The 24726-nt window shown below is 39.8% G+C and overlaps 1 protein-coding gene across 1 annotated transcript; it reads left to right on the top strand.

Annotated features, from left to right (window-relative positions):
- The first annotated feature begins 2860 nt into the window (after positions 1-2860).
- Positions 2861-24716, top strand: itga4 (integrin alpha 4). The gene is made up of 29 exons (XM_054615025.1): positions 2861-3011; positions 4001-4201; positions 4570-4688; positions 5037-5137; positions 6678-6810; positions 7009-7076; positions 7403-7535; positions 9440-9525; positions 9746-9808; positions 9891-10031; positions 10220-10328; positions 12373-12467; positions 13167-13257; positions 13339-13384; positions 13724-13878; positions 14096-14250; positions 14395-14550; positions 15567-15643; positions 16500-16641; positions 17147-17248; positions 17893-17969; positions 18122-18211; positions 18979-19066; positions 19352-19459; positions 20066-20191; positions 20327-20452; positions 20928-21026; positions 21205-21324; positions 21863-24716. Exons 2-29 carry the CDS (start codon positions 4014-4016, stop codon positions 21968-21970), a joined length of 3102 nt encoding a protein of 1033 aa, XP_054471000.1. The 5' UTR covers positions 2861-3011; positions 4001-4013; the 3' UTR covers positions 21971-24716.
- The last annotated feature ends 10 nt before the right edge of the window (positions 24717-24726 follow it).

Raw genomic sequence — 24726 nt, 5'->3', positions numbered from 1 at the left:
ACTTTTCATGACAACCGTTCATCTGATCGACTTCACACATGGCGGGTGTATTGCTGAGGACCCAAGGAAGTACAGTATTGAGCGTGAAGTTGCCTTGATGAGCTGTTCTCGAGAAAGCTGCAAGCAGCAACACCGAGCAATCGGCAGAACAGACACTGCATAGTGACAACAAACACTTTTTTAAACATAAGGGGCCTCAGAGTGTGTGGGAGGGTGGGAACAGTAGCTGGTCAGATTCCAGCATAATAACTGCAGGGTCATTAACAGGAAATACCAACAAACACACTAAGTGGACGTGTGTGTGTGTGTGTGTGTGTGTGTGTGTGTGTGTGTGTGTGTGTGTGTGTGTGTGTGTGTGTGTGTAGCATGTCCGCCATTCATGCAAACAGTCTGCTCCACAACTGTCTTTCTGTCTAGGGCTATTTATAGACATTTTTTGCACGAATGACTTTCTGTGAAAAGTCTACAGATACTCTAAATAAAGTTTGAACGTTTTTAAACGCTTTTCTTCTTTTATTTCTTTGTGTCCCTCAATCTGGTTTATTTATTGATGGCCGGTTGTGGTTGGAGGCCTGGAATGAATCACAGAGCTGTTTGAGTTCATCAGTGACGGTTCAGGACAAATATTCGTCCCCTGAATTTCATCTGAACACAGTTAACCCCAGATGTTCACTGCTTCAAACTACTTATAAAGTCATTGTTTACTGAGTCCAGTAACACTGGCTTATAACAGTTTAGATCACACAAAGTAGTTCTGTGTAAATATTCACAAAAATATATTCTACAGAAGAACGGCTGGGTCAGTTCACAACCTGACTAACAGCCAACACAGAACACACAACACTTTTCTCACTTATATTCTATTATAATGTCACACTTTTACTGCTGAGCTTTTGGGGAGTGTTTTGTTGTCTTTGTAACTGACAGACAAAATAAGAAGACAGTCTACAGTCATGCTATGAGGCTGTACCATATAAAGTCTATGAGGCGTTATTGTGCAATCTTGGTGCTTTGAGCTAAATGCTAACGCTAGCATAATAACGCATTGACAAAGCTATTATATGGATGTTTAAAAAACAAATAATGTTTAACACATTCACCCTCTTTGTTAGGACACAACTAATGAATAACTGTGGAGCTCTGTACACAGGTTCGTGATCCCCAGAGGAGGAAGCCTTATGACCCCCTGTCTTTTCAACTTCACTCAGGTTGAAATATATATTTATTCTATGAAATATCATGATATCCAATTGATGGTTTGACATAATATTTTCGACATATACTTATTTTTCACAGATGATGTATCCTAATGACTTAATTGATCCTGACTTTTGAGCTTGATATCTGTGGTTCAGAGTGACATGTCTCAACAACTATTAGATGCCATGAAGTTGACTTACAGACATTCATGTTCCCCAGAGGATGAATCCTAATGACTCTGATGATCTAGTGCTTTGTCCGATTTTGGTTTATCACTAAATACTGCAAAATGAATGACATTCCCATCATCCTCAGCTGTAGACTACTTTGTGTTTATATGCTCATTAGCAAATGGTAAAACTAAATTGGTAAATATGGTAATTTAGCATTTAGCTAAAGCATCGCTGTGTCTAAGTCGGCCCTAGAGCCTTACAGGGCTGCTAGAGTAGTTATAATCACTCCTTACTTACTATATATATATTTATTTCATTTGAGTGTCAGAATTTTGTGTGGAATAAAAAGAGTTAGATGGTGAGGATGTATAAGCTTATATACCTAGTTAAACAGTGAATGATTGATATAATTAACCACAGTCTTCACCCCACTGTTTCAGGCAATGCTAATGTTACACTGAACACTGTGATAATTATATGTTGTACTACAAGGAGTGTCACTTTAGCTGAGCAGGATTACAGACCACATGACAGCTGTGACGTCACACTGAATGTAAATCAACTTTAAGTGCACTTTAAACTGTTTAGTGTCCTCCTGCTCAGATCTTTTACTAGAATATTTTCGGTAAAAGTAGCAATACCACAGTGTAGACATACTGTGTTAGAAGTTAAAGTCCTGAATACAAAGTAAAATTGTTAGCTTCAAAAAGTTCTAAAAGTAAATGAAGGATACTCATTATGCAGAATGGCCCATTTCATAATCATATATTGTATAAGATATAAAAGAATAAACAATAGGGTACAATAGAAATAAAAAAACAGAATAAAAAAAACAAATATACATTACTTTTTATAATGCACCTGGTGAAGGTGGGGCTGATTTAAATGACTCAATATACTGGGTAGCTTAACCTATAATCATTTATTGGTTGATTATACTTTGTTTTATTTATCTGAGATTGCAAAGTGACTTAAGTTCTCATACAGTATGTCTGTGGTGCAGTAAACAGTAGGCTAAACTATTTATATAGTAGAGGTAAGTATAAATATCCTCCAAAAGTCATTCCACCACTGTGTTACATTTCCATATCTGTAACATCTGTACCAGCTCTGACCAACATAGACTGATAGTTATGACTTTGTTTATTTGTTGATTCTAAAGTTGTATCATGTGTTTCATGGTTCAGACAGACAGTAGAAATCAGATTAGAGTGACTGACTCCATTCACACTGCAGTGATAACTGGAGAGGAAACACCCACACACACACACACACACACACACACACACACACACACACACACACACACACACACACACACACACACACACACACACCCTTGCTTTAACGGACATTGCGGGGGTGGAGAGGAAACACTGTTACACACACACACACACACACACACACACACACACACACACACACAGGAGGGAGGGTCTCTGCGGTCGGTTCTCAGTTTCATTGACTTCATCTGAAACTCAAATGAACTTTTTGGGACTTTTCTCTTCACTTGTTTGTGTCACACAACCCGACGAGGAGGATTTAACGGAGCCGTGTTGGATACCGATTCAACATCTGGCCGGTAGACCTCTGGACCACAGTCTGACCCGGGATACCTGCTGTCTGACCCGGGATACGGTACAGTAAACTCTCCGTTAGTCGGTGAATAAACGAGTGACTGACAGAGTTGATGGAGAAAAGTTTTCAGTCATAAAAACATTCTCTCCTTTTAAAACTATTTGGTCTAAATGTTTTTATGAACGGACTGTAAATCAGATTAAAAAAAGGAGTTTATACATTTAGTGTTTTTTTTTTTAATAGACATTTTGTAAAAAAAAAAAAAAAAAGGACCGTCATTGATTGATCAATAATCTGTAAATATAGCCTTTTAATAAGAGTAAGGAAGGACATTGTAGTTCAGTAAGAAAACCACAATGTACAATTTCAAGTCCCGATACCAAACTTTTATTAATTACAAATATAGTTAAGAAGATTTCAGTTGACAGGGCCGGACCAAGAAGTTTGGGGGACCTCTGACAAAGACTGTTCCTCAAACCGATCCTGTGTGATTTGGGTGTTTCTTACTCTGGCTGTAGTACAACCTGTTAAAGGGGAACTTCCAAATCAACTAAAGATTCAGACATTTTAGACACACTAAGCTAGAAGTCATTGCAGCTAAGTGGGTGTGTGATCCGCCTCACTATTGGTCCAATTACAAAAACTGACACAAAACATGGGAAAATAGGGTCCATCTTAAAAAAAATACTGAAGTTGCCATTTAATAAGTGAGCTTTAAAGGTGCAAATAGGTAGATTTTGTTAATTTGGGAGAGAGCCCAGCTAGCCCCCCCCCACCATTTACTTGCTAAAGCTATATGATGTGCACACTGAGGGGAATATTAAAACACGAGACTTTGCAACGTCTCATCAAATTAATATTTTCAAGTTTATTCAGTCTTACATATTTGGGAACTTTAAGATCACCACTAAAATTTTAAATAAAGTTATGCGAGAACAGCTTTTAGACAGATGACATGAGGTTGTAAAGAAGGAAACGGAGAGATCCAAAGTTGTATCTGATCTCATGCATATTGGTTACTGATTTGTGTCTGTCTGGTGTTCCTGCAGTCTGTCCTCCATCATGCGTCCCTCAGTGGGCAGCATGTGTGCGCGCTGCAGCCTGGTCTTGGTTCAGGTCCTGGTCCTTGTCCTGGTTCATCCTGCAGCAGGATACAATCTGGATCAGGACCACAGTCTGGATTTCAGCGGCCCCTCCTCATCTATGTTTGGATACTCAATCCTGCTGCATCGCCATGGATCCCATAGCTGGTATTGATCTACCCTCAAACTTATTTTGAGCTACTATTGATCCTTTGTACATCGTCTATTAATATTTTGTTAATCCTCTATTGGTCTTCTATTGATCCTCTTTTGGCCTGCCATTGATCTACTGTTGACCCTTTGTTGATCTGCTAGAGAACAGTACATTTAGACCCATTTGATTATGGTAATGATGCTCTATTAGCTGTCGTCCTCAGAGAAGGGCTGTGTCTGCGTGTGTTGGTGTGTGCATGCTAATTAGCTTGTCCTTGTCGATGAGAGATGCTCTTTGATGCTTCACACACAGATGCCATTCAGACACTGAGCAGACACAAAGACAGATCCTGTCTAACTGCCTGTCTGTCTTTCTCTCTCAGGTTGGTGGTCGGAGCCCCGGAGGCAAACTCATCCTCCAGCCCGTCTGTTCGATCTCCAGGAGCTGTTTACCGCTGCAACATCACTGCTCATTCCCGCAGCTGCCATCCCATGCACGCTGGTGTGTTTCTGTCTTTGTTAAGTCTTTTCTGCTGCATTTGAAACCCTAGTTTGTTCCCCGCACAATAGAGCAAAAGAGTAGGAGCATTATCTAAAGTTGTTCCTTTCCTGAGAAGCAAAAGAAGGTATAATAATTCCCAGATCATACAGTAGTAGGAATCAAAACACACAGACACACTGAGATCCGGTCTGAACATGACTAAACACAGTGTTGTACTCAGATGTCTACCATGTTAACACTATCAACTGGTCAGTTCTGGCCTTTAACAATGAAACACCAGTGAATCACCGGTGAAGGCTACATGTGTGAAACTGTTGAATTAATTTGTGTGTGTGTGTGTGTGTGCAGACGTGCTGAGATGTGGGAAGACGTGTGATGCAGAGAGTGATCACCAATGGCTGGGAGTCAGTCTGTCCAGACAACCTGGAGTCAACGGAGGACACATCCTGGTAACACTTTCTTTCTATCAGTCACATTCACACACACACACACACACACACACACACACACACACACACACACACACACACACACACACACACACACACACACACACACACACACACACACACACACACACACACACACATTCACTTCCATGGAAATGCATAAGCATATCAGGGTGAAAGGAAAGAAATCAGTTTATCATTGGTGTTTATTTTGACTTTTTGATTTGATCCAAATTGTGAACACAAAAAAGGGAAATTTATATTTTAGTTATTTATCTGAAGTGCTGGCACCCAATACCTTAGTGTTCTTCAGGGTCCCTGAATATTTGGCTCCGGCTGACTATATTAGTACCGTCATTTATTTTGTGTCCACAATAAAGGGGAATAAACTCCCCAAAACATCAAAGCACACACTTGTTCTTGGTAAAAAAGGTAAAAAGCATTTTTTTAGAGTGGCTTCAAGATAAAAAATAAAAAAAAACACAAATATAACGCACACACAGGCTTCACAGTTTAAAAGCTGTAATATATGTTTTTTTATTTTCACATTTGTATTTTGTACATCTGTATGCATTAAATTAAATTGACATAAAAGCTTTTTAACTTTTGTCGCTTGATAAAGCAGTCTGCCTTGACATTTTGAGTGCTAGATGTTGTCGCACCCATTATTATACAGTATTATGCCATGTCTTGATTTGAATCAGAGGTTAACACTAGTTAGCCTAGCTTGCTAGATTCCACTTTGCAAGTGGAGTACAAACACAGCACGATGGGTCCTCTCAATTGTGGAATTTTATAAAAGGACAAACATTAAAACAGTACATAAACAACACAATGTGGGCTCAACATTCATTGGTGATAAAGTCATTAAAAAACAAGAAAGTCAATAATGCATCTCCTTGAAACACCGCATTTAAAATATAAGTGAAACACTTGGATGGTCGAAGGTTGGACGCTATTTCCAAAAACATGTCTAAAAATGATTTTATTCTCTTATGAAAAATGGAAGAAATCAGTTGAGTTTATATTGCCTTGCACAAAAAAGATAGGAAAATTCTGAGAAAATTTAATTTTAAATATCAGAAAACATTCAACAGCAAAGTAGGTTTGCAAATCCATCATTGAGTAAGCCTGTGAGAGAACTGAGAACACTTCCTCCTTTATATTTATACATCACAACTAACTGCTGTTCTCCAGTAGTGACACAGCAAACCTGTAGCTCTATACCCATCCTGTCATGTGTAAATAAAGCTATCATGGAACATTAACACAAAGCTACGTTTGAAAACCCCAAAAGCCATTTCTGAAAGAGGCTTAAAATTTAAAGATTGAGTGAAAGATTAACAACATCACTTCCCGTTTAAAATAAATACACAACAGGCTGATAATGTTCGACACAAACATAGCCTCTGTCACAATGACACGGGTCATGAGAACGACACTCTACTGCTAACTTGTGATTGTGTGATTGTCAGTAATGAGCTCATGTCACATGGTATATGCATGCTCTGTGTGTGTGTTTGTATGTGTGTGCGTGCAGGCATGTGCTCACCGCTGGAAGAACGTCTTCTACTCAAAGAAAGACAGCCAGAACCACAAACTGCCTAACGGAGTCTGTTATCGCTACGGCAACGACCTGAGACACGCCCAGCCCATCATTCCCTGCTACAGAGGTACACAAGCACTCAACAGTACATCGGTATTATTGGTTGTGGATTATGATATTATGTCTGGACCTCACTTATTTCGTTTGTACGTGTGTGTGTGTGAACGCAGCAGTTGTTCAGCTGCAGATAGAAAACGTCTTGGTTTTTATCTCCTTATTTATTTGTTCACCTTCACCCCTCGACATGCCTGTTTGTCTCTCACAGACCACCAGAGGAAGTTTGGTGAGGATTATGGGTCGTGTCAGGCCGGCATTTCCAACTTCCTGACAGAGGTCAGTAAGCTCCTTTAAAATCCTGTTTGTTTTCACAGTTTACACCCCCAGACTGCAATGCATCCCTGCTGTCTTATGTAAAACTTTAGATGTACATGATGTTTTTTTTCTTTTTGCCTGTAAGCTATCTGTGCCCTTTTTGTTCTTCCTCATTTTCTTATAAATTTACAAAGGCTGTCAGCTTCCTGTGCCAAATATCAAAACTTACAACTCCCATTTTCAAGAAACAGATGTTACAGAAATACAATGTTGTTGATGTTATAGAGATACGTTAGAGCTTTATTAGAGATGTATGTCACATTGTATCATACCTGTGTCTTTCTCAGGATCTGATCATCATGGGGGCCCCGGGGACGTCTTATTGGACGGGTTCAGTTCTGGTCTTTAACACGTCCAGCGGAGGGATGTCGGTGTACCTGGACGACGACACCGGAGCCGTCAGCTTTGGAAGCTACCTAGGTAACAGTTACACCTGCTACTGTACACCTCTGTACCTATACTAAAGTCACTACTACAGTACCATAGCCACAGAACTTGCAGCCCAGGCAGTAAACGCCTACTACCTTCTTCCTAAGAAAATCCCCCAAAAAGGTAGAACCTTTTAGTCCCTTGCAGCTACTGATACACAGATCAACTCTGACTCCCAGTCTACACAGGATCAGCTAGCTCTGTGTGTTGCAAGAAAGCCGTTAACCCCACAGCCGTGCTGTAGCTGAATGCTTCCTGTGTGCTAACAACACTACTGACAGAGGACTCTGATAATGTGCTGCCTTCACTGTGCAGCCTGTGTGGATTGTTTGTGGTAGCATTCAGCTGCATTAAACCTAGTTGCATATGAAAGTTGTTTTTAAGCCAGTATTCAGATTTCTCCCCTTCACTTGCTCGATATATGGCACCTGGTGCATGAGGTGCACCACGTGCAACGTTACTGCTGGAAAGGTTTTAATGATATCACAAAAGTAATAGCGTTTTCTGACCTCCCACATGCTGCATCACTGATACATTTAGCTGCTAAATCCTTTAATAGTATAATGGGATGCAGAGACATTTATCATGCAGTAATGACGTCGGTCTGAAAATAACCTTAAGTTACTGCTAATACAAACCAATTATTTAATTCTGCTTCAAAGTAAAAGAGTTCGCCGGCGAACCACTGAGAGGCTTTTAGTGTGAATCTCTATATGAAGCAAGTATTTGTCATCAGGATTAAGTGGGTCTTTGTAAGTGGTGCTGTTGTTTGGTAAAGTGGTATGCATGTGTTCTGCACCATTTTGTCGGCAGACTAGCTTTAAATAATGCATGAAGGAATAATGCAAGAAGAAGCAGCTGCAGTGAGCTGCCTAAATGATACAGTAGCTAGGGAGCACAAGTGTCAAGTGTACATTTTAGTCAAAACTTGAATGAATTCATCATCTTTAATTGGTTAATCCATTCATCCTTTTTCTGCTGCTAATCCGGGTCCAGAGCATTTTAATTTTATTCATTATATCAAAACATGTGAAATGTGGTATTTGGTTCCATATTTCCAGGTAAAACTAGTATTAAATTGCATTCTATGTGATAGTAAAAATGTCTTGAAAAATCTTAAATCAAACTTGGTGAACCCTGGAAAACCCTGCATGTAAGAATACACATGGATACACATGACCAAAAGCCAAGTTTCTTCTAATCCTAATACAAGAAATCCGAAATACATGATAAATTAAAAATAGGTTAACTGCAGCAAGACAAAACCGAAAAACCACATTGTGTGATGTTTACTTAACAGGAAGATGAACAGAAAAGTGTGATGTTCTTCAGATGAAGGTGTTTCTTCTCTCTGAAAACATTTTCACTCTACTCGCCATGTTAAACAAAGGCCGATGTTAAAAACAAGACAGATGAGTGTGTGTTGTCTTCAGTTAAGAGTGAGCGTTTGTGTGCATTTTTTCACAGCAGCTTAATTTACTGTTCAGCACAAATAAACAGGAAGTAGCGGTTTACATTGAAGATGGAAGCTCAGTTTCTGTGGTTATTCAACTTTCTTTTTGCGTTACTCGTGGACTAAAACATTTCCCCAACCTTTACCGCTAGATGTCAAACCCTAACCTTAACCAAAAACCATCAACCAACCAAGTGTTTTGATATCTACCTTTCCAATCTTAGTTTGATGTTTTCAGTCTGATATACTTATAATAATAACTAAGTGCAGATGATTGATTTATTCGTTTGGATCTCCTTTAGTTATTATCGTGTGCTCACATATGAAAAGGGCCTCCATCCAAAAAGTTTGGTCAACAGTGGTATACTCTTTAAATGTACTTGGTTACTTTCGACTACTGCAAATGTCTGAACATGTGGAACTGTGTCCTGCTGTTATTCAGGTTACGCTGTTGGAGCCGGTTCCTTTTTGAGTCCTGGTTCTGTGGAGGTGGTGGGTGGAGCTCCACAGTACAACCAGAAGGGCAAGGTGAGGCCTACTTAACCTGTGTAGCCATCTTCCTCTCTGTTTACTAACGACACTGAAAGTCTGAATGTTGGTCGTGTGTGCAACTTAAAGACAGATGGTCTTGTTCTCACTTCCTCTTGATGGTGTTGTGAGGTTAAGTTGTTATTGAGTTTTTGTAGATGTTATGTAGTGTTATGTGCTTGTGATGGTTGAAGTTAGCGTGTGTCTTTTTGCTGTGCAGGTCTTCATCTTCACTGTTGACCGCAACATGCTGCGAGTCGTCTCTGAGGTGTCCGGAAAAGAGGTAAGAAGCCACTTAGCGTTAGCATCCTACATTCGAAACAGTGGTATACTTAGCACTTAGCTTATGTGCGTTTGTTGTGTAGCTGGGATCTTACTTCGGCTCCAGTGTGTGTGCCGTGGATCTGAATGCTGATGGTTTGTCGGATCTGTTGGTCGGCGCTCCCATGACAACAGGGGTCACTAGGGAGGAGGGAAGAGTCCATGTGTACATCAACCAGGGGAAGGTGAGCACAAACACACTTGAACACAAATCCTATTTTAGCACAAAACAGAGACTTTATCTGGGACCACACTTTGGAGCCAACATGGATGACATTGAGCTCAGGTTCTTGTGTTCCAAACTACATATTAATCTCATACTCTCATACACGGTTTGTGTCTTCTGTTTCCTCACAAACTGACTCTTTCTCAGGCGAAGCTGTTGGAGGCGGAGTTTCAGCTGAGTGGCAGCGATGCCTACGCTGCCCGGTTTGGAGAGACTATCGCCGACCTGGGAGACCTAGACGACGACGGTTATCCTGGTAATGAGCACACCGGCATAACCTGACCTATTTGCTTTTATTTTGGTGGAACCATTTCAAGTATACACCACACTACTAATAGTACTGGTGCTTATACTATTGCAAATACTAAAACTATTGCCACTGTTAATAGTAATGTAATGTACTTAGTACATCTTCTACTATGTCTGATACTAGCAATACTGCTTCTACTACCACAGCAACTACTTCTGCCACTGCAGATACTACTTACAACTACTGTACTACCACAAATACAACATATTTTCTTTGATACTAATACTACTGCTATTACTACTATTACTGCTGCAAATACCACAGCAAACACCATGACAAGTAGTATTGATAATAGTACTGCAACACTGCTTCTACCACTGACACTACTAACAAATACTGCTTCTACTATTGCCATCTACTTCAATAACTTTTTTATATTGAATATATTTATTCTACTGCAAATACTACCAATAACTACTGCTGCTACTTCAAATTATACTGCTGCTTCTTATACTACCGCTGTTGCTGCTGGTTATGCCACTGCAATACTACTATTCTACTGATAAGTACTACTATAAAACCACTAATCTTTCCGATATGGCTAATAACTACTAGTACTGCAAATACTTTACTTCTTTTGACCTGCTAAATATCACTGTAAGCTTCTATTGAAATATTACTCTTTCTGTTGGTACTACTACAAAATACTTCTGTTACTATTAATACTAGGCTACTCCTGCTAATATCACTTCTGATGCTTCAGTAGTAGCAGTAGTACCTTGTTCAGTTGTCCTCTAAGCATTTCCACTGGAGCAGGTGGGAGTGCACTTCATTGCTCAAGGGCACCTAAACAATGGTGATTAGGGAGCTGCTCTTTGATCTGCTCTTTGGTTTCCTGCCGAGATCTGCTGCCTGACAAATTATCCTAAAATACTACTAATACTACAACAATACTTTGAAAACTGCTACTGCACTGAACAACAAAAAGCACAAACTGTTGGATATTTTACGATTCTTACATACTTACATCCACCCACCCACAACAGTAACTGCCACTTATATGTAACATCACTGACTTTAACACAACACCCTATCACACACACACATAGACCCCCCACCATCTGTGTCTGTGTGTGATAGTGGGAGTAAGTGTGAGAGTGAGTGTGAAGGACGGAGTGTGTTATTACGTTCATTAAAACTGTAATGACAAACTGTTGCTGCTCTGTAACTGAACTTGCCTTCCAATCTGCCAAAGCGAGATAAGTGTGTGTGTGTGTGTGTGTGTGTGATCCAGTAGATCTATCTTTGTACAAAAAAAACACAGAAACTGTTTGACTTTCAGATCCTCACATCTTCAAAGGACTCAGGTTAAATATTAAAGGACCATGCTGGTGTTTTCTCACGTTTATGTACTAATCCTTGATCCTTTCATCCTGCTGAACAGTTTACAACAGGGCCTTCCCAACACACACCCTTAACCCCCCTCAGAAAATTTGGACTTGACCTCCCAGAGGATCAATTAGCCACTTATTGATTGCAAATATGTAGCAGCATAAAGCAAAATAAAAAATTGCTTCCTGGAAGGAAATAAATCTATTTGTAGGTTTAAGGTAAAGGTAGGGCTGGGCGCTTTGGAGAAAATCAAATATCATGATATTTTTGACCAAATGCCTTGATATGGATGTTGCTTGATATTGTAGGTAGGGACATTGGGTTGGATATGGAAGACTATTGGTGCTTTCACAAAGAATTTACGAGATTTTAACAAATAATCATCAGTAATCTGGTTACATGGACTAAGTGGGTAAAGAATTAAAATGAAAACATATTGAGCAGTCTGGTATCTTCAGAAAATGACATCAGTTTACTGCAATGCAGCCTTTAAAACCAGAAAAACACAAGACATAAGATAATACCTAGTCTAATATCACCATATTGATATAATAACAATGTGTTGCCCAGCCCCAGATGGAGGTTAGGCTGATGATTTAGCAAATGGAGACAGCAAGTCCTCACAGATGCAGTAATATAAACTTCCCTGTGTGTGTAGATGTGGCGGTTGGTGCCCCACAGGAAGACGACCTAAAAGGAGCCGTCTACATTTACAATGGAAGGGAGGAGGGCATCTCACCAACTCCATCTCAGGTACAAATAATAATAATAAAAAATACATAAATAAATCAAATTCTAGTGTATTTCATGATATGATTTGACCACCTTTCAAGATACCCTAATATACTTAATAGACAATTGCAGTGTATTACTACTGGGCTAATATTTTAATTCCTATCAGTTGTATGGGGGGAAATTGGGGGGTATTTTGCGTGAATTAGAAAATGATTAGATAACTCTGTGTACAACTGTGTAGTCAAAAGAAAGGAGAAAGTGAATACATAGAATCATTTGATTAAATAAATAGATATTAGTATTACTCTCAGAGCGACGAAGTATAGATCTAGAAATTTAGGGACCGAATATAGTCAAGCAAACACAGCGCAAAAAGATCAATCCTAAACAATTGTTGCTAATTCGGAACACATTCACATTCCGTTTCTACCAAACTGATTACCAAGTTTGATGTCATTGAAGATAATGCAGAGCAGGCACAAAGACCATCCTATCACTTGTTTCTCATTATGAGGAATATTAAATTTAACCAGGATTGAGTCCAAAAATTTAATTTTAATGAACTTGTTCTGTTCTGTGATAACCAACGTGGTGTGTGTGTGTGTGTGTGTGTGTGTGTGTGTGTGTGTGTGTGTGTGTGTGTGTGTGTGTGTGTGTGTGTGTGTGTGTGTGTGTGTGTGTGTGTGTGTGTGTGTGTGTGTGTGTGTGTGTTTTCAGAGGATTACTGGATCCACTCTGGGTCGTAACCTCAGGATGTTCGGCCAGTCGCTCAACTCTGGCATTGACATTGATGATAACGGCTACCAAGGTAACCTAAACAACCATTTCCTATGTCACAACATCTGTCATTTTGTACATTTAAACTGGGTTAAACTCTCTGTCTCTGCAGATGTGGCGGTTGGTGCTTTCCTCTCGGACTCTGCTGTGGTTCTCAGGTAAATCTAGACAGAAAGTTTCTGTTCAAACAGGACCTAGAAATGATCCAGTTTAAGTTCTGTCTCATTTCATACAGGTGTACAGGAAGGAAGCTTCCTTATTATCGCTAATTTGGAAGGAAATGATACCGCAGGACATCCTGTTTAACCAGAAGCTTCAAAACATAATGTGGAAAGACATCTTTGCTATGAATAATAGGATTTTGTAGAGGCAGTTTCCTGATTGTAAATAATAAAATCCCTACTGTTTTCAATCCACATGTGAAATTGCCAGCAGGGAATCATATGACTGCATTTCAATCACAATGCTGTAATAATCTCTCTGAATGTGTCCTGTAGGACCCGTCCGGTGATTCAGGTGAAGGCTTCTCTGATTCTGCCCGAGCAGATTGACCAGCGGCTGGCGCTGTGCCAAGAACACAAGACTCCAACTGTCTGCTTCAATGTTACCATCTGCTTCAGTGCCAAGTCCAGACAGTTCAGAGGAGCTATAGGTACTGTAAACACTCAACCCTCCAAAATATTTAAATGCAGAGCATATCTCTTATTACAGCCATATCATGTCGAGAATGCCTGCTGTTCCTAGTTACGGTGGCTAAGCTATGATTTGCCAGTTGTAGTTTGGCGGGGACGTTCAAAATGGTCAATTAGATTGTACATAAGTGTGTATGACTTACCTACTGATATTTAAGATTTTCCCTCTGTCTTCAGATCTTCAATATAATTTGACCTCTGACCTCCTCCACAAACCGTCCTTCCCTCATCGTTTCTATTTCCCTGGCAACGGGTCATCAAATAGCACAACGGGGCATGTGAAAGCCCAACAAGGCCAGCCCACTTGTATTACACATGTGGCTTATCAAAGGGTAAAAAACACACACATTCACACGGGCAAAAAACGTACGGTGAAAATGTTTAATTTGGGCGTAATAACTGTTAATAACTGATTGGAGCTGTGGCGATGCTAATTTTGTTTATTCCTCCTCTGTTCCTGTTTGTTCCTCCTACAGAAAGATGTGAGGGACATTTTTACTCCGGTCAAGTTTGAGGTTTCCTACAGTCACAGAGGAGAAACAAACGCCCACAGACACTCTTCTAAAACCTTCCCTCCATTAAAACCCATTCTCCAGCAGAGCACAGGACACCAGAACACTATCACCAACCAGGTACCGACCAGTGCTAACACCAGCTAGTTACAGATAGTGGTAACCCCAACCAGGTGCCGACTAATCCCATCACCAGCTAGTTAGCCACAAATGGTTATCAAAAGGAGTGGCAAGTGGCGGTGTCTGGGTGTAACTCATTATCGGCAAAGAGCAATATGCAAATACTAATAATAATAGTTTAATGACTGATTATGATTCATTCTGTTTACCAGCTAAGACAAAATTCCTTTTTCAAAGACCATCCGGTTAAAGACAGTTTTTTTTTCTGGAAGTTAAATATTAGTACTAATACTAATCTAGTGAGTGCCTCTTAGTTTGGTCTCAATGTGATCATGATTTGTTATTGTAGATACATTCAGGAAACAATCCCAAATTAATTTGTCCTTCATTTTTAATCGTAGATCAGCACAACACAGGTCAAAGTTAGACATAATAGCATTTTTTAACTCCTAACTCTTTGTAAAAGTTTCCCAGAGTATTAACCATTTCTATAAACCTAACTCATTTGTTAACCAAGTATTAACTAGAAATGAATACTAGCCCCCAGTTTATGTTTACGTTGTTATTAGGTTGTCCATCACGAACTGATCTGTGTGAAAGGGCAGGAAAGAGCTAATCTGATTTTGGTTCCACCACACACACACACACACACACACACACACACACACACACACACACACACACACACACACACACTCACACTCTCTCACACACACACACTCACGGAAATTTTGAAAATGACTTCCTGCTTATCCAGATGTGTTTACAGCTGCAGCTCATTAACCGACATCAGTCAGCTCATCCTGAGTCCGCACCATGTCCCACTGACTCATAGAAACAGAGCACGACGGGTTAACATGTAGGAATTTGCAGCTGGAGTTATTCATAAGCACATTATTCATCATGTGTATGGCTGTGCTCAAGGGTTGTTATGTAATCAATGAGGAAAATGATGACAAACATTGTTATTATCATTGACGTCATCAATAAACTCATGGCTTCTTTTTCTCTGCCAGACTTGGTTTGCTCGTTCCTGTTCTCTGGTGAACTGTTCGACCAACATGCAGTTGTCTGCTCAACTAGTGCTGCCACAGTAAGAACACAGAGTCACACACACACAAACATTAATGGTGAATCATTAAGAAAGAGACAGAAAGATGACCAGATTAAAACAGCAGCAGTATCTCAGTTAGAACACATAAAACCAGTCAGCAGGTTCTTTCCCTCACAGAGGCTCACATGATGCTAATTAGCTGCTGGCTAATTCAGGAGGATTCATTTAGCAGATGATTTGATTTTGGTTTTTGCGGCGCCATGCTGGTGTTTTCTATGCGTTTGTCAGGTTACTGTACCATGTTTGTGTGAAATATGCCTGTTGGCTTTTCTTCTGGGTGTCTTGACATGGCTAGCCTAGCTTAGCATAAACACTGACCTGGCTCTGTTTTAAGATAAAAAAAAATAAACCTACCAAAACAGCAAATTGTCATTTTTGTCAGTGTGTGATGTAACATGTTTATTAGTGAGCTGTTTCTCCCCTCTTTTTAGTGTTCATGCTAAGCTAAGCTAACCGGCTCCTGACTGCAGTATTTAACGTGTTCAGATATGAGAGTGGTTACCAATCTTCTCATCGAACTCTGCAAATAAGCCTATTTCAAAATGTTAATCTATTCCTTGAAGTCAATATTTTTGTTGAAAATACATTTCACATTACTGTTAGCAATTTTAGCCTTTGTCTCTGTGTTGTGATTGGTTGTTACATTGTAGAGAAATGTAATTTAACAGTATATCGGAGTTTATATATTTATCGGGAAATTATTCTGTAGGGGCAACAATAAATTCTATTGCCTAATCCTAGTGTTTGTTGTTGTCATAAATCAGCACCTTAAATTGGACGTCGGTCTGACTGGAACATCAATGTGGTTATTGATCTTCTTCCTGTTTGTCATCAGTCAGCAGCAGTACTTTGCTCTCGGCTCTGGACAGACGATCATGTTGAAAACCTCGCTTCTGAACTCCGGAGACGACGCTTTCCTGCCACGACTGACTCTGCGTTTCCCTGACAACATCCACTACATTAAAGTACTGCAGAACGTGAGTTTACGGCATGCTATTTGGACAGCTTATGGTAATGATTGGTTGGTGATTTTAAAGTAAAAAATCCATAGAATTCAAATCCTGGTTGATTTGGCAACACACGTGGTTACCGCTGGTAACAGCAGGTGCAGTTTGATACCCAAACACTAAACAGAAGAGCAGCTGATATATCTGTTTACAATGCAGCCAAACAAACTCACATTGTTTTAATAAAGAAGTCAGCCGATAATTTGCCTTTTTTCCCGTCATGCAAAAAGACACATTGATTTGATTTGATTTATTTAAGTTTTGACACAATGGTTTTTATTTCTACTGTTTCCAGTAAAAATAGAACCTACTATTTAGAAAGGTAACTCCAGAATGTTAACACAATTAATGGCTATTGCTGAAAAAAATCCTAAATAAATAGTATCAAAAACATGAAATCTAAAGAGTTATAACTTGCACAAATATTTCAGTAAACAAAGTACACAACTCTCTGTGTGTGTCTGTGTGTGTGCAGGAGGACAATGTGGTCAGTTGTGATGTCACACAGGAAGTCAACAGTACAACAGCAGTTGTTGACTGCAGCGTCACCAGCCTCCTCCTCTCAGCCAACAGCCAGGTAAACCTCAGCCAATCACACACCGGTTTGGAATTTGTTTAGTTTCTGAACCAAATTTCAGGCAATCCATTCAATAGTTGTTGAGACATTTCACTCCAAAGCACAAATGTGAACATCATGCTGGCGCTAGAGTAAGTCGGGGGTTCACCTAAATCATTAGCATTCACTGGGAACCATGAACGTCTATAATTAATTTATGAGAGTCTCCTAAATAGCTGTTGAGACATGTGGTGGACTGAGACACACAGATAATGCCATCTGTAGAGCCTTGAATTTCCAGAAAAGACAGTTTCCAAATATCACTCCTCAGCCCTTTCTTACTCAAAACTGCCTGTAGGTGAAAGGTCAGATCCAGCGTGTCTGTACTTTCTGTTCTTCAGCTTTTGTCTGTCAGCAGCTATATTTTCTTTGTCTCAGTCGCTTTTCACAGGAAATGTTGTGAAAGACACTGTTGAAATTTCTGAGTTGACAGAGCAGCAGTTTTAAGGTGGAAATTCTTTCAGCATGTAAAAGGTTTTAGTTTAGGACAGTTAAAAAGAAACAAATACACCAGATAATAGTCCACATTACATGAAGGAAAAAATGTATTGATCATCCTGCAGTTGTACACTTGAAATCACTGAGTGATTTCCTCTTTCTTGCAGTTGAATATCAACTTCCTATTGGACGTCAACCAGAACAGCACACCTGGTGACACCACCATTCATGTCAACATTAGCAGGTAAGGACACTTCCCCTTCTCTCGTCTCAAGACGTGCAGAAAGTCCTCAAAACCTTTACATAAGTCGCAACAGGAGTAAAAGTATAGAAGCATCCACTGTAAAATAAAGTTATTAAAATGTATTAAATGTATTACATCTGTTTTCTCTACAGCGATAACTATGAGAGGGAAGAGTATCTCCATGACAACTCTGTCAGCCTGCTCCTTCCTCTCAAATATGAAGTTAATGTTAACATCCACGGGTGAGTCAGCATAAATTGCTTTTATTCCCTTATTCATTTCAGTAACAATATATAGCATAGTTCACCTTTCAAAACCAAAGTAACAAAGTGTTTCGCACAAGGCAGCAAAGTGTGGATTCATTTGATTTTATGATGAAACAAATCACAACAACTCCAGTGATGTAAGTGAATAAAAGAAGATAAAAAAGAAAGTAGAGACCGTCTTGCGAATGGGATCACAGCAACCGCAAAGCCAAATACGGCCAGGGGCTTAAGTTATCTACATCCCTTACTTGGATCACAACTATATTCAAACTATGCCTTCATTTTGATCTCAACTACACACCTGTAATGTTTCCTGACTGCGTCATGCAAACTTGTGATGCTATCACTGTGACGAAATCAATCTACAGACAGAAATGTTAACACTCACACAAAGACTCACAAGGTGAAAACTGGTGATAAAAACAAATTCAATTTTATTTTATAACAAAATGCAATTCCACTAAAATGAAAAACTCAAATAAATTCGGAATATGCTCTCTAATAACAGCATGTTTTATTAAGAAAGTGGAGGATGGAGACGCTGCAGATGAAACTTATTTGAAAAAGGCAAATGAAAACAGAGCAATTAAGCATTTTAATATGACTTAAAATATGCAATATGAAATCAACCATAAAAAATGATCTATATTGTTTTGTCTTTCCCAATGGGCGCTGTCCCAACCGACAGCAGTAACCCTCAGTGCCTCACCAGCCGACACTGACACTGTTTGTCTGTCTTGCAGTTTTGTGTCTCCCAACTCATTTGTGTTTGGAGATGAAGACACGACTCCAGTTGACTGCTACTCTGAAAAATTCAACTACACATACAAGGTATTTCTTAACCCTCTTCTGAGTATAAACTGCTCCACTAAAGAAAATTGGATATAAAACCAAAGTCAATGGTTCAACACATACTTTGAAACATATGAAACTGTTGCCCCGAAACCAGGCTAATGAGCTTGCTTGCTAACTAGCAACCATTTAATACTACTTTATAGTTCTACTCTACTACAAAGAGGGAAACATCATAGTTTTTACTCCACTACATTCATTTAACAGTCATTTTTGCATTCTGTTGATGTCTTCTGGTATATCTGTTGTTTTGTCTGTCTGCAGGTGTTAAACTCTGGTTCCAGCAGGTCTGTAGATACTGTGGTTGACGTCGCGCTACCGAAGATCCTCACACCTAACCGACACCGACTGCTGCAGGTGGTGGACTGGCAGGTACATTTAGTGCTAGCAACAGCAGCAACACAAGCAGTTGTGACAGAAATAGAAGTAGCAAAGTATTTATAAAAGAATATTTGTATTATATTTGTGCTCCTCACAGATTTTTTGAAGATACATTTCAAATGCCTATGTTTGAGTTTACAATTTGCTGCCATCTTTTTCGTTTACTGGATCCAGAGAAACTTAACTTTGGCTGGAGCTGAGGTAGAGCTGGATCAGCCAGAGGGCAGGGCATCTGCAGATAGATGATTTAGAGAGTTTATTTTTGAATGAGGAATGAAGCTTTTTAAGAAAAATCCTACTCATCGAGCCTTCAACTAAAAAAGCAAGCAGCTGTATAGGAACTTTGTCATAAAAAATAGTTTAAAACTGGAAAATAAACATTTAAATCAGGAAACATCTTATCAAAGAGTAAATCGACAAGAATCTGTCTACAACTTTCAGAACACGCCATGTTGGTTGCTTATTGGGTAGAAATGTTGGTTGAAGTAGTATTAGAATTAGCAGTAAAAGTACAGTAGTAGTTGTCCCGTCATGGTCAGGGTCATTTAAGTGTGTATATATGTGTATATATAATATATTAATGTTCTCTCCCTGCAGTCGTCTCACGGTGTGTGTTCGATCAGTGACACGACTGTTTCAGTCCTCGAGGACTGTGATGTGCCTCAGGCTTCCTTCATCAAACAGCTCGTCTTCTTCTTCTCCTCCACCTCCACCCGCAGAATGGTACGCACACCGCTAGCATGGCTGATCATTTGTGACAGAGATATTGAGATGCTTGAGTTAGAGTCAACAATCACCACCCACCCCACTGGTCTATAGTGTTTGAACTTCAATCATTTTCCATATGTGTATGTGCAGTTTTGTGGCCGTGGTGATGAGCTGTGTGAGCGGTTGGTGTGTCGTCTCGGTAACCTGGAGGCGGGGAGAGAGGCCGTCATCCAACTGGAGATCAGACTGAACCCTGCTGTACTACTCCAAGCTCCGGTAACACACACACACACACACACACACACACACACACACACACACACACACACACACACACACACACACACACACACACACACACACACACACACACACACAGATAACAGATAACTGCTTTCACTCAGACTTTATCAGATCATGTGTAACTAGTGTGTGTGTGTGTGTGTGTGTGTGTGTGTGTGTGTGTGTGTGTGTGTGTGTGTGTGTGTGTGTGTGTGTGTGTGTGTGTGTGTGGAAACAAAGTAAAACTGATCCCCAGAAGAAAAGCTTGAGTTAAAACTAACCTAATCTGACCTATGCTCAGTGACTCAACATTTCTTGCAGTAGCTAGTTCCTTTATTGAGAAGGCTTTTATTTAGGGAAGTTATGTTGTAAGAAATGTTGAGTTCAATCCTCTCCAGTTGAGTCCAATAATCGAAAAATACATTTCGAGGAAACAGATAAAAACTCCTGATGTCTGTCTCTGTCTCAGGGTCGTCACGGTGTTATGAGGCTGGAGAGCACAGCAACGCTGTCAAATCCCAGAGAAGGTCCTCACACCATCCTCATCCCCGCACAACCTTCAGCACAGGTAAAACACCTCGACACCAGTGTCAACCAAGACTCAAACACAATGTAGAGTCAGACAAGACCACATCTGGAATGAACTTGTCTATGTATTCAAACCTGGAAATCTGTTTCCATTTCTTTACGTCCATCTACTTCTAGATGTCACCATTAATCATATACTGTATGTGGTACATTTACAGGTGGTGGTAGAAGCTCTTTTTACCCAGAAACCCTCAACAACAGTGAAAGTCTTCATCATCGTCGTCAGTTTAGTTTTGGGTCTGATGATCCTGGCTGCTCTCATCTGGTGTCTGTGGAAGGTAAATTATAAATACTATATCTCTTTTACAATGAAGTATATTGTAATATAACGTGCTGCTAAATTCTAGTATACCAACTATAAGGATACTAAAAACCGTAGTACAGGGCAATATAATGTATAGATAAACTGCAGTGTATCACAACATAAACATAGATTGCAGTATATGGCAATACATTTGTCCAGAAATTGCAGCATATTGCAACATAATGTCCTGATAAACTGCAGTATATTGTAATAAAATAGTACTGATGAACTCCAGTATACAACAATATGATGGTATTAAAACTGCTAAATATTGCAATATGATAAACTGATAAACTGCAGTATATCACAACATAATGGTACAGATAAATTGCAGTATATAGCAATATTTTATCCTGATAAACTACATAATATTGCAATATAATGTTAAGATAAATATATTGCAAAATATTGTTAAGTGCATCATAATTAAGTGGTATAATGGTTGCAGTAGGAACACCAGCATCAGTTTTTACCTGTCCGTCCGTCTGTCTGACCACCTGTGTGTCTCTCAGGCTGGTTTCTTTAAGAGAGAGTTCCAGAAGAAAGAAGAAGAGGAGGAGTTCAAGAGAGACAGCTGGGACTACGTCCCTAAAAACAACAAAAGAGAGAGCACCTCATAACGCCGACTGTCGCCTCTGGCCACGACCTCTGACCTCTAACCATAGGATAAAGGAGTTCACATTGTGACTGTGCAACAGGTTCAATGAGACATGTGTGCTGACGGATGGATGGAGTGCTGCGTATGAAAATATGGCAACATAATTTGTCCAAAACAGTAGAACAATACTGCTGATGAGCGTCATCGTCCAATGAAATCCGTCCAGATGGAGCCAGCTGATCTGCCTCATAAAAAGTCAGTTGGTTTCATCCCAGACCTGACAATGAATGTGATGGGTGACAAAATGTCTCAAGTGAACTCTTCCTGAACCTGACCGCGACCTTTTAAAACTATTTTGCTGGATCCGTGCCTTCACAAATACAGACTTGTCAAAGACTTGAAAAAGACTGCAGCGATGGATGGAGGATTAATTTAAAAAAAAGGGAAGTGAACCTGAAACAACCTATTAGCCTTGAAGCTTCCTGGAACGTGGCGTCACCTGTGACAGTTATCGATGCTGCCGTTTTTGACTCTTATGAGGAAACAAATCAAAAGGAGGTGACTTTCTGATGACCTTCGATATCAGGGGATGGAAACCTAGACTCTGACTGGCTCATAGCTCTCTGGAAAACCCTCCCTTTGGTCTGTGTACATTTTTGTTTACCTGTGAACCAACACTTCTTGCACTGGTGACACACACACACACACACACACACACACACACACACACACACACACACACACAGAGCAGACACACTGCACGCTGTCCGGGAGAAGTAGAAGTCAAGTGATGGCCACTGAGATGTGCTGGTACAGGGCATTTACGTGTGTTTAAATGGACCCGAACATCATTACTTATTTTTGCATGGAACTCAACTATGGTGAAATGCTTGTAGCTGTCAAATATCATGTGACATCAATTTAAGCTTGAGCAGTTTCTGCTGTTTGGAGATACATGTCATTTATAGAGAGCTTTTTGAGATACTTAAAGATGCTTTACGTGAGAAATGAAATCCTGAAAGAACGCATATGTTTCCCTGGAACTGATCTAGGACCACTTGGTTGAGGAGGTTAATCCAGATCAAGAGGCATCCTCCGGTTATGCAGAGTAAATCCAATACGGAAGTGTCTTTAAGCTTGCATTCTCTCTACTGACCAGCAGGGGGCGACTCCTCTTGTTGCAAAAATAAGTCTGGTTGAATGGAAGTCTATTAGAAAATGACTCTACTTCTCACTTGATTTATTCCCTCAGTAAACATTGTAAACATGAGTTTATGGTCTCAATCTCTAGTTTCAAGTCTTCTTCAATACAGCATGATGTTCATTTAGTAAATAATGCTCCATTTAGAGTCAAACAGACCTTAAAGCAGAGTATGCTTTAGGGCGGACTTACTGTGATTGACAGGTCGCTGCCGCTACCAGACGACGTCACTCCTCCGCATTCCGAATATGGTAACTTCCGTTCATAGGTTGCAAAAAAGCTAAGATCGCAAAAGCCGCATTCCAAGATGGCGACGGCGATATTTCCTGAACTCAAAACAGCAGTCCACAAACCAATGGGTGACGTCACAATGACTACGGCCACTTCTTATATGCAGTCTGATCTAAATCAGCGGTCCCCAGTCCCCAGTCCCCGCACAGAAAGAATAAATAATTTATATTATTTCCATTTTATTTATTATCAGAGTCTGAAAGATGTTTTGTTTTGAAAAATGAACGGATTCTCTCCCCGTTATATACGCCTATGATTCTTCACACATGTCAAGACGCTTGTCTCGGTGAAATGATACGTTACTTCAAAAATTAAGCCCAGAAGCTAGTGAAAATGAGGGAATTCCTGCAGTGACAGCAATCAAAACAAAATGACGGGGTAGACTGGACATAAGGAACAAAGTTCGGGTGTCATCGTCTCCCATTACCCCCAGATGGGACCGTCTCGTTGCAGAGAAACAAGCTCAGGGCTCCCACTGATTCAGCATTATGGTGATTTGTATTTTTTATGCATTTTATATTTGTTTTCATGCCGGTCGTATAATTTACTTTCGTTGTGTTTATCCGCCACACCTTGAAGGCGGTCCGTGAAAATATTGTCTTACATGAAACCGGTCCGTGGCGCAAAAAAGTTTGGGGACCGCTGATCTAGATATACTTTCTAGGTCAAGACCGTAGTTTTGTATAAAGCTTCAATGTCACCAAATTGATTGATGAACCGCTTCTGTATTCTGACTAAACCATCAGTGTGAGACAGAGTTAAAGGAGCAGCTTGTTGGGAAGCGGAGCCAGCTGAGCCACAGGGCTGAATGAGGGAAGACTACTTGAAGAAACGTTGAAAAGCAGTTTTAACTGTCTGTATTTTTGAATGCAGACATTTAAAACAGCTGCCACCCTCCATTCTGTTTTTCTATTTAGTACAAATGCACATCACACAGAGATGTTTTCAATATTTTAATAAATTAGTTTGTTTTATGTTTGTGAAGTTCTGCACTGGAGAGTCTCACTGCTTTATCAACACTTTTCTATTAAAATGAAGGGTTTTCTATTTAAACAACTTGTTCTTGTTTTTTTATCATCATGATTACAGCCGTTGCACTTAAAAAAAAAAATGCATTATCGCACTTAAAAAAAACTTAAAAGAGTTTCAAATTAAAAAAACAGCTCTGTTATATTCCAATATAAAACGTTTAGACTTTTGGTTCATCCAGTCTGGTTCTGCTCATCTGTACAGAGAGCTTTACCAACAAACAAACAATATTTAAACAAAATTGGATACACTTAAAC

The sequence above is a fragment of the Anoplopoma fimbria genome, chromosome 16, assembly GCF_027596085.1.
Source record: "Anoplopoma fimbria isolate UVic2021 breed Golden Eagle Sablefish chromosome 16, Afim_UVic_2022, whole genome shotgun sequence".
Taxonomy (NCBI): domain Eukaryota; kingdom Metazoa; phylum Chordata; class Actinopteri; order Perciformes; family Anoplopomatidae; genus Anoplopoma; species Anoplopoma fimbria.
Note: the sequence above shows the minus strand (reverse complement) of the source record. Positions and strands in the feature narration are given on the sequence as shown.

What these genes read in the sequence shown, in the direction of transcription:
- itga4 (XM_054615025.1), top strand. Translation starts at nt 4,014, where the DNA reads ATGCGTCCCTCAGTGGGCAGCATGTGTGCGCGCTGCAGCCTGGTCTTG. An exon ending in CGCCATGGATCCCATAGCTG is followed by an intron (nt 4,202 to 4,569) that starts GTATTGATCTAC and finishes TTTCTCTCTCAG; the next exon opens with GTTGGTGGTCGGAGCCCCGG. An exon ending in GTTAATGTTAACATCCACGG is followed by an intron (nt 18,212 to 18,978) that starts GTGAGTCAGCAT and finishes TCTGTCTTGCAG; the next exon opens with TTTTGTGTCTCCCAACTCAT.